The sequence below is a fragment of the Cornus florida genome, unplaced genomic scaffold (genome assembly GCF_030987335.1).
Source record: "Cornus florida cultivar Cherokee Brave unplaced genomic scaffold, ASM3098733v1 CherokeeBrave_3.0.0_Hap2_Chr11, whole genome shotgun sequence".
Taxonomy (NCBI): domain Eukaryota; kingdom Viridiplantae; phylum Streptophyta; class Magnoliopsida; order Cornales; family Cornaceae; genus Cornus; species Cornus florida.
In genome coordinates, this window is record NW_026775581.1 from 117,389,865 (window position 1) to 117,400,237 (window position 10,373).

Consider the following 10,373-nt stretch of genomic DNA (forward strand, 5'->3'; position numbering starts at 1 on the left):
AACACGATAAATCTTTATTTATATAATATCCTCCCCGTTGATTGATCGATCGATCTATTAATTAATTTATTTATTGTTGAAAATAAAAAGATAATTAAATTTAAATCATGTTAGGTGAGTCAGACATATATAATTGGTATGTTTACCTAATTAAAATATATCTCATCAAATTAATATGATGCATTTTTATTAAGTAAATATATATCAATAACATAGTATATGGCTTACTCAATAGTGCAAGGTGCTATGCCAAAATATCGTAAAATTTAAAATTTACTCTGTGTTTGTAACGTATTTTGTACATAATTTGTGTACATACAACAATACCTTCAATATTTATGCATATGATAGGGGCTTCTTTTTTTTTTTTTTTTTTTTTTTTTTTTGAGTTTAAAGGTAAGCTTTTGGTAGGGTTCATTACTTTGTACAATAATAAAAATTTTGCTTTGAATAGTATACTTTTTTATATTAGGATATATATAATACATTACAAGCATCTTAAAACATATAAAGGTTACACCAATTATTTTTTAGACAAACATAAACAACAAAACATGTACAGTTGTTTTAATTTTTTAAGGAATAGTCTAATAGGTTTTTCCACAACTCATCACTAATTAATAATTAATAATTAATAAGATAGAATATCCTCTTTTATAGCGTTTTAATCAATGTTTGACACTTCAGTCAATTTAAAAAACCCACGAACACTTTTATTATTATTTTTAATTATATATAAATATATATATTTACAATAAATTAATAGAAAGAGGTTGGAGGTGACGATAGAGAAGGTTGGAGGTGACGATAGAGAGGATTTGATTAGGTATTCCATCCATTACTTCACGAATTGGTCAAAAGTAAATTTATTATGTGAACAGATGAGATTGATTTTTTAACATTTCAATTGGTTAAGACTATTGTTTTTTTTTTTTTTTTTTGAAAGGTTAAGTTGGCTAAGACTATTGTTGTTTATGAAATCATAACTAGACTTTGGAAAAAAATATATAATTTGTTCGATACATCATGCACATTTATTATGTGTTTATATAAAATGGATTAGTTATTCGTTCCACATAAAATTTGAATGGAAAAATAATTGAGTATTAATTGGTGAATATGTCGCAAACGCTCATTTATTATAAATAATATCAAAATTAGACTCAATTTTTAATTCTTTCGAACTCAAACAGGGATTGAATGAAAATCACTGTTACACTAAACTTCCAAGTGAGCTAGTTCGGATAGAGAGGTGGCTCGAACTCAAACGGGGATTAAATGAAAAAGTGATTGTTATATAGGTGGATATGCCTGCTCCAAATAATTCTATTATTACGATAGGATGGATTTCACATCAAATGAACGCGCCTAGAAAACGGCAGCGTTTGGAGCGTAAAAAAACGAATAATCTTTCACAAGGTAAGGTTCCACGTCACGTTCATAATCTGACTCTGGTTGTTACTTTTCACCAGCAATCTCTTCTTCCTCACAGTGTCTTTACTAATTACTTATCCTCTCTCCTGTTCCACTTCCGTAGAGAGACGATGAAGTACGGAATATATTGGCTAGGGTTTACATTTGGGGTTGTGTGTATATGCAACTCAATCATACAGATTGCTGATGCCTCAATTCACGAGTATCGAAACGAACCCTTCATTCCTCAGTCAAATGCTTTCTTCTTCCATGGCGGTAGTGAGGGTCTCTATGCTTCCAAGGTTCACTCTTCGTCCCCCATCTCTCCTGATAAACCCAACAAAGGCAAGTCCTTCATAAGGTAAATATTCCCTTCTAAAGCTCAACCAATATATATATATATATATATATATATATTTGAAATTACAAGGTTATTGATTCAACATGGTTCCATTAGTGAAATGAGACTTATTGCCTGAATTGATTGCACAAGATTGAGTGTTAATCCATTTCAAATTTCTATTAAGGTAAACTGAAAAAATCCGCCTCAACTTGCACAATTTTGTAGAAAACCTTGAACTTTCATTTTTGCACGACCTGAAATATCTATTTACCTTTTTTATTGCTCAAAATTACGTTGTATCATTTTTAGATCCATGAATCGACTGATAACGTAAATTTGTTGTGGTTCTCCGTATGATATATATTGTCCAAATTTTTTGTCATGAGGATCTTTTGGCATTTCACAACCGATGTTTTTCATTTCTTGAGGGTTAAAATGGGAAATTAGATGTATGTTAACGGCAGCTTAATCCAACTCAATTGGGGTAAGTTGTAATTTTTAAATAGTCCAGGGGTTACTGCATCATCAGGGGTTATTTGCAAAACAATGAAAGTTAGAGGTGTTTTTTTTTTCTTTTTATTTTTTTTTCAAGTTAACCCTTTCTATTATCATTGGTGGTGTTTTTTGGTGTGTTTTTTTTGTTGAATGAGACCCATTAATCCATAGAACATTTAGGTTTTGGAAACATGGAATCTGTGCCCCACAATTGGAATTTTAGTAAGTTTATAATTTGAACTACTGTGGTCTAAGTTCTAATTCCAAGGTATGAAAACAAAAAAATTAGGTCATGTTTTCTCACCTAATATGGTCTGAGTTCCACTGGATTCAATTTATTGGTAAAAACTGAGAATTATTACTTTCATGTGATGAGATGACAGAAAAGCTCTATTTTCTTACTATTTTTGAATATGTTATGTAAATTCAAACCATGAGTAATAGAAGCAATGAAGCATCTAGTAAGAATGAGAAAATATAATGTGAATTTCTTATGATGCTTCTATTAATGTTGATAGAAGACCAATAAGTTCAAGCTCTATTTTCATTACACAAAAATAGAGACCAATAATGTTGATCATACACAAAGACACAAGAACCCCAAAGAAACACAAGGGCCAAAGGCGCCTCAAACCTTCAAAAAAGGCCAAAAAAACAAAAATCTCCTCTAAAGATCTATAATCTCTTCCTGAGACCCAACAAGTGAAAATAATAGAGAACTTAAGCATAGAAACAGGATTCTCCTTTTCCTCAAAATATCTCCGATTTCTCTCAAGCCAAATGCACCACCAAAGACAAAGAGGCGTAGCCCTCCAAGCATCTTGCACGAGAGCCCCTACAGAAACACCTCTCCAAGCCTCAATCAACCCTATAGAGGAACAAGGTGTAACCCAATGGACCCCAAATAATCCAAGCATCAAATCCCAACAGTCTTTGGCCATGCTGCAATGTAAAAGAAGGTGATCAACTGTCTCCTCATCACACAAGCACATATAACAACGATTGACCACCACCTGATTCTTCCTTCTCAAATTATCCTGGGTTAAAATCTTACCCAGGACGAAAGTCCGAGCAAAGAAGGCAACCTTAAGGGGAGCCTTAGAACGCCAAATAGACTTTCAGGGGAAAAGGCCTTCAGCACAAACCGAAAGGCACCTAAAAAAGGACCTAACCTCAAAACGACCATGAGAATTGGGATCCCAAAGCCAACAATCCGAATCCCCAACTGTGATCACTTGGAGATACAGAACCTCCAAAAAACGAGAAACCTCCTCAATCTCCCAATCCTGAAAGTGTCTTCTAAACTGAACATCCCAAGTCAATCTCCCGTTATCGAGATGATAACAGTCAACCACCATGATCTATTTTAAAAGGGACACAATAATGTTTGGTTTTTTTTTCCCTAGTGATAATGTTTATTCAATATATATGGAAACTGCATCTGAATTCTAATCTAGATTATGAACATGAGTAGAGATTAGAAGGCGTGAAATATGATATTGGAATAATAAAAGCAGCTATAAATTTTTTTTTTTTTCTCCATCTAACTTCTGCATAGTTCCAAATTGCACTTTGTGTTCGATAAGACAAATTTCTTTATTCCACATGAGCATTTTTAATTTGAAATGCTGTTATATATTTAATTCAACTCAACTCAACAAAGTCTCTTTTCCCGACTATTTTGCGTCGATTATATGAATTCTGTTTTGTCATTCTGCTCCATCTGAGGTCATAGTTTAGTTCAATCATATGCTATCATATGTGTATCTCTTTGGTCTTTCCTTCCCTATCATTGCCCTTAATAAGACCGCTTTACTTTTCCTAACCGACGCAGTTTTTCGTCATTGTTGGACATTGGTTGGGCCTATAACTACCATTATGGCTGTGATTTAAAGTAGATGACAATGCTGTCACGTAATGATAATGGCTGATATTTAAACCCATGCCTACAATTGTGTTGATATTTATATTATTCTTCTAATTGTTAATCCTTGTAAGGAAGTACCTCTGAGGCAAATTTTCTCTTCGTGAGTTCATGTCATCAATGAGAAGAGGATACCAACACTTTTTAGTTTGGGTAATGTCTCCTGGCCATAAAGAGTTATAGTCCTCGTTGAGACCTTAATGTGTATGATTTATCAAAATAAATAAATGAATAAAGTTAAAACACTGAAATAAGGTTACACCTATCAAGATGATAAATTCCAAATGAATGGGGTTGGCCGCATATTTAATTTTTTTTCATTCTATTCTATTAAGTGTCATGTCTTCCTCTTTTTTTTCTTTTTTTATATTTATATATTTAGTTTTCCAAAGTCGTTTCTAATTACTTCATCCCATGTCAGTCTTGATCAGCCTCACTATCTCTTATCTAGTTATCTTCTATGCATAGTAATCATCCTTTTCTTACTAGTGTATTGCGGTTCTACGTTGCGTGCATTCATATCATATAAGATTGCTTTCTCTTATTTTGTCTCTAATAGTTGCTACTCCTAACCTTTTTAATCAAATAGGATACCCTAACCTGTCTATTTTTAGTCCATCCTGCTCCAACCCTGCTAGTGATATCATGATCTATATCCTCATCTAAGCTTGCTTTCTCTTATTTTGTCACTAATCCCTGGTTGTTATCCATGTCCAAGTCTCACATATTGTTCCAGTTCACCTCCACAATCTCAGTTGATGTCCATGTCATAGTATTACGCTAGGTTCTACAAGTCAATGATTAATTTCGCATGATACACCTTCTTTCATATGAATAAGACACGCATCATTAAACAATGGATCACACTCCGAGTCTCCAACGAAAGTAATCTGCGATATGATTATGTTGTGGTTGAAGAGCACAAGATCTAGCAGTACACTCCTTGAAAGAAATATTAACACGATCAATATGTGCATCTAACTATTCTTAACTAGGTGAATCCAAGAACACTCAATACTGTGTTTTTCCTCTTTCTTTTGTTTAACTACCATCTGTAATGCTACCTTACAAGATCATGCTTGACAACTTGAAGGATCACTCAATCGGTCGAGCGGTCTCTGGAGTGCGTTTGACAGGTCCAAGATATGCTCGATTGGTTAAGCACTCTCTGGACGCCCTTGTTGATCCTAAATCATAGCTTGATCGATCCAACAAGCACCAAATGTAGAAATATGATTTTTCAAAGAACCATCCATGAAAGATTATCGAATGCATTCCTTCCAAAAATCTTGCTTCAGAAGCGCTGCGCTTGAACCCCCAAGTTAGTCATTGGGCTATGTGACAATATGTTTCTTGAGAGACTTTTTTTTTTTTTCCCAGCCTATTGTTATGTGTCACTCTGGCCTTTGGAAGAGGCAGGTTTGTCTCAGGGCTCAAAACATATTATTTTTTCATATTGAACTTCCTGGTTAGTTTCCAAGTTAGTTCATTCAAACAATTAGGTCAAGTGCAGGCCAAACTGATCTATTGATTGACCAACCTCAAACCTATGGCATCTAGGTCACTTAATTTCCCCTAAGCTGTATTATCAAGCAAACTTGAAGAACCATATTGATTAGATATTGGCTGTGTCTTCAATCTTCAGTCACAATGTTAATAGCAAACCATCCACTGAAGTGATACAACTTTATTGACATAATTTAGACTTTTTGTGGAATTATGTCGGCACTTTGCTGCAATATCCTAACAATTCTTTTATATAATTTTTGGTAATTGACCTCTGTTTTTGTTAGTATGAACAAGGGTGTATGTACGAGCATACTGTATTTACAATTTAGTTACATGAGGACATCTCCTATACTGTTTTTTCCCCCCAATATTTGTTCATATTCTAGAAGTTGATGGATCGAAAAATGGGTATGATCATAATATTTAGCCTCTTCCCAACCTTGGGAGGTCTTAATTTGAAGTGAACTGATCCAGTAGTAGGTTCTGATTTCCTTATTCCACTTACATGCTTTGGAATTCTAGATGCTAACTTATATATATATATGCTGGATCTCACACGCACGAACTGATGAAACTGTAGGTTTGAAAGTGTCAGCTTTGTGAGGACTAAAGAGTCCGCTGATAATCAGAATGAAATGCAGAGTGCGACTGGATTGGTTGAAGCAATAATAGTTGAGGTAAAAGACAGGGAAAGTATTGGAGGCTCTTTTATAAAATCTAATGCAATATGTTGCACCCCAGATCTTGCCCATAATAAATCCTGCAAGCTAGGAGAGGTCATTATCCATAAAAACTCAGACAACCCTGACTGGCCAAAACGCATTCAAACCTTCTTTCAAGGACAGGGTCAGGAAGCTAAGATGAATCCTGAATCAGTAGAGATAAAAAAAACTGGAATGTATTATCTTTATTTTATATTTTGTGATCAAGAACTCAAGGGCACAGTAATCCGAGGAATAACTGTGTGGAGGAACCCAGAAGGTTATTTACCTGGGAAGATGGCCCCTTTGATGAATTTTTATGGAATTGTGTCTTTAGCTTACCTTATAGTTGGCCTGATTTGGTTTATACGGTGTGTCCAATTCTGGAAGGATATCATACAGTTGCACTACCACATAACAGCAGTAATTGCTCTTGGAATGTGTGAAATGGCTCTTTGGTATTTCGAATATGCAAATCTTAATGCCACTGGAAGCAGGCCGATGAGCATCACATTGTGGGCAGTAACCATTAGTGCTGTTAAGAAGACTCTGTCTCGCTTGCTTGTTTTGGTAGTTTCTATGGGTTATGGTGTGGTGAGGCCTACCCTTGGTGGTGTAACCTTAAAAGTACTTGTTCTTGGTGTGATATATTTTGTTGCTTCAGAGGTACTTGAGCTCGTTGAACATTTGGGAAACATCGATGACTTCTCTGGAAAAACTAAGTTATATTTGGTGCTACCTGTTGCTTTCTTGGATGCATGGTTTATTTCGTGGATATTCTTGTCATTGTCCAAAACATTAGAAAAAGTTCAGGTAATCCTTTCTTTCAGAAGATCCTCCTTTCCGTGCTATTACAGCTTCTTTATAAACACTGGTACGTTTCTGTTTGTTTTCTGCTATCATATGTAGTACAAAGCAGATAATTTAATTTAAAATCACATTAGGATAATTGTAGGTTCAGTTTTTCAAGTTTTATAACTCATTTGGTTGGGCTGATTACTTGTGCTGTTTATCTACTAAATGCGACATAAGATTTTGGGTCAGTGTGTGCATCTCTAACGTTCAAATGCATATGACTTTTATATGTGCATGAAGAAATGTACATATCTATGTCATGCATGATTGTATGTGGTGGATGGACAGACAGATGAATAAATGGATCTGCCACCTCTTCAATGACTCCCGTGATTAACATGGTTAAAGATTATTCAGTAGGATTAAATTTTCATATAACTGGTCTCCTGAACGGCAACGTATTGTGGATACATTCTTCTATTACTGCTAGAATGGCATAATTTTGATCATGTATAAAGTATTGTCAAACTTTACTTCGGACTTTTTTGCTTATTTATAATCTTTTACTTATAGAAATATTCTCTGGCAGATATGTAAATGGTTTTGCACCCTCTGACAAGATGCTTCATGAATTACTAGAGAAAACATCTTCATTTATGTGGCGCAATTATTGAGTTTTTTTTTTTATATATCCATTTTGACTGCAGATGCGGAAAAGCATAGCTAAACTTGAGCTCTACCGAAAATTTACCAATTCCCTTGCAATATTTGTGCTGCTTTCTATTGCTTGGATTGGCTATGAGGTAGTACTTTTTCTTGTTTTGTTCACAGAAAAAAATATTTTGACCTTTCGTACCAGATAGGGTTTTTTTTTTTTTTCTTTTCATTTTTATGTTTCTGTGAATGCTGATCATTTGAGGAATCTCTCATTTTGGCTTCAGCTATACTTCAATGCAAGTGACCCATTAAGTGAGCTGTGGCGAATCGCCTGGATCATTCCAGCCTTTTGGTGTCTGCTTGCATTCTCTCTATTGGTGGTGATATGTGTTCTATGGGCTCCTTCACGTAACCCAACAAGGTACTTTCTATGACATTGCCCTCTTTAGGTTTGTCTACCACTTTGAACACCAACTGTCTGGTTGGTGGGCGTACAGGTTTTTATTCCACTATGTAGGCAGTGCCTGATGTTTGTAATGAGATGTCTGACTAAACTGATCTTTTTACTTTGAAGATTCAATTTAATTTACGAATATGTTTAGGATCGTTTATCTCTTGGAAATCTAATGAGTTCCTTTTATCGACTATAGCTTTTGATAGCATGAACTCCATTTAATAGAAACTTACAGAAGTCTACCGGTCACTACATGAATCTATAGTGATCAGCTGATCCTTTTGTTCAACAGAAGTATATGCAATTTACTTTTCTGGGATACTCTAATGGATAACTTTCTTAAATCCTTTTTAAAAGAAATTGATCATTTAGGGGTAAAGGAAAAAGAAATAATAAGATCTCGTTTTCATAAAATTTTCAGTTATATTACGCTCCAAGAATATTTTGTGAACTCTATGTAACCATCTTCTTAATCTAGATTTTTACAGCTATTATATTTAATGAGTGTGTGTGTCACACACACAGCAGTTGCAGCCATAACATTGATACTAGTGGCATGACGTCAATATTATGCTACTGCTAACAAATTATTTGGTGTGGGGCTTGTAGATATGCATATTCAGGGGAGACAGGAGATGACTTTGATGAGGAGGCGATCTCACTTACAATTGGAGTGAAGGTGGCCAACGATGCGGGAACACAGCTTGAAAGAAAGGAAAGGAAGGGTGTGTCGGGCGCAACAGATCATGTAATTGGGCTCAGGGAAGATCTTGAAGAGGACAAACGAGAATAAGTGATTAGCATTATTTGCCTATGAAAGGGTGAACATCTTTTTGAGGTATTGTTTGTTTCTCTAAGAAATTGCCTTTTCCACTGTTGTAGAATCTATGTTGAATGTACATAAGAGGTATAAAAGGTATAGTAGGATCAGCTGTGTGAAGCTGAATAGTAAATCTTACTGCTGTTACTGTACTTTTCTGACCACTTTTAAGCTTAAAGCAATAAATAAATAAATAAAAAGAAGGTAAATTATACTTTGGTTTGCTCTTATATTATAATGTTTGGAGTCGATAAAATTTACTAGAGGAATCTTCCGTTTTTTCGCATGTGTTAATTTCTTTCTTTTTATTTATTTATTTTTTAAGAATATATGTAATGAATTCATGTGTTTGGGAAGGTTCATTCTTGGTTCTGCTGGAGCCTTCTCCTTCCCATCCTTTCTCAAGAGGCTTCGACATTTTTTGGGTGCTCACTTTGCACTGTACTATGCATTTATATTTTATGCTGAGTCAGAAAATTTCGGCTTTGCATCAATTCCAGAACCAGCTTACTTCGGAATTTGGCAACAATTTTTGTTTATTGTTTTGGGTTAGTACTTTATCAAAACAAAACATCCGTTTGAATAGTACAGTTTTTGTTGTCTAAAACGTGTTTTTGTTTAAATTTTACCTACCAAACATGTTTTCAATCAACTATTGAACACATCACATAACAAAAACAAAAACGTTGTTTCTGAATAAGCATTGAGATAGAGAGGATTAAAAGAAAGCAAAAAAAAAAAAAAAAAAAAAAAATGGCAAAGAGAGAATATTTTGTGGCTTTTAATTCCATAAAGTAAAAAATATATATAACCCCAACAATTTCTTTTATTTGCCATCTGACCTCACATCTGGCAAACAAAAAAACAATCAATCATTTTGTTCAATTATCTTCATAAATTTCAATTAATATACTTGAAATGATATGGGTACAGATACAATGTTTTTATTTTAAAAAATCATCATTAAAAATTCTATCTCACATATTTATATTTTCATTTCAATAATATTTTCTTTTACTATTCATTTCAATAATATAAAATATTACAAATAATAAGGAATTATGGAGTGTTAAGTAGAAAGACGTGGATTCTAGAAATTGATAGATCCAAGAAGATTGCAGAAAATTTGAGGCTATAAATATATTTACATTTACGTGGACAGTTCTAAAAATTAAATTTTAACCCGAAATGTATTGCATCTTAATCATCTATGAGAAAGGAGGCCAGATGTCTATATAAATGAGAGTCGCATTAATATAAAA

The 10,373-nt window shown here is 34.0% G+C and overlaps 1 protein-coding gene across 1 annotated transcript; it reads left to right on the top strand.

The window, feature by feature from the left end:
• Positions 1-1,448: 1,448 nt before the first annotated feature.
• LOC132283252 (uncharacterized) lies at positions 1,449-9,341 on the top strand. Its single transcript, XM_059785177.1, has 5 exons — positions 1,449-1,774; positions 6,265-7,198; positions 7,888-7,983; positions 8,122-8,258; positions 8,901-9,341. Exons 1-5 carry the CDS (start codon positions 1,545-1,547, stop codon positions 9,082-9,084), a joined length of 1,581 nt encoding a protein of 526 aa, XP_059641160.1. The 5' UTR covers positions 1,449-1,544; the 3' UTR covers positions 9,085-9,341.
• The last annotated feature ends 1,032 nt before the right edge of the window (positions 9,342-10,373 follow it).

Excerpts from the sequence above, each read along its gene's own strand:
- LOC132283252 (XM_059785177.1), top strand. The coding sequence starts at position 1,545 with ATGAAGTACGGAATATATTGGCTAGGGTTTACATTTGGGGTTGTGTGT. Across the intron at positions 7,199-7,887 it reads AAACATTAGAAAAAGTTCAG|ATGCGGAAAAGCATAGCTAA; the intron begins GTAATCCTTTCT and ends TTTTGACTGCAG. Across the intron at positions 8,259-8,900 it reads CCTTCACGTAACCCAACAAG|ATATGCATATTCAGGGGAGA; the intron begins GTACTTTCTATG and ends TGGGGCTTGTAG.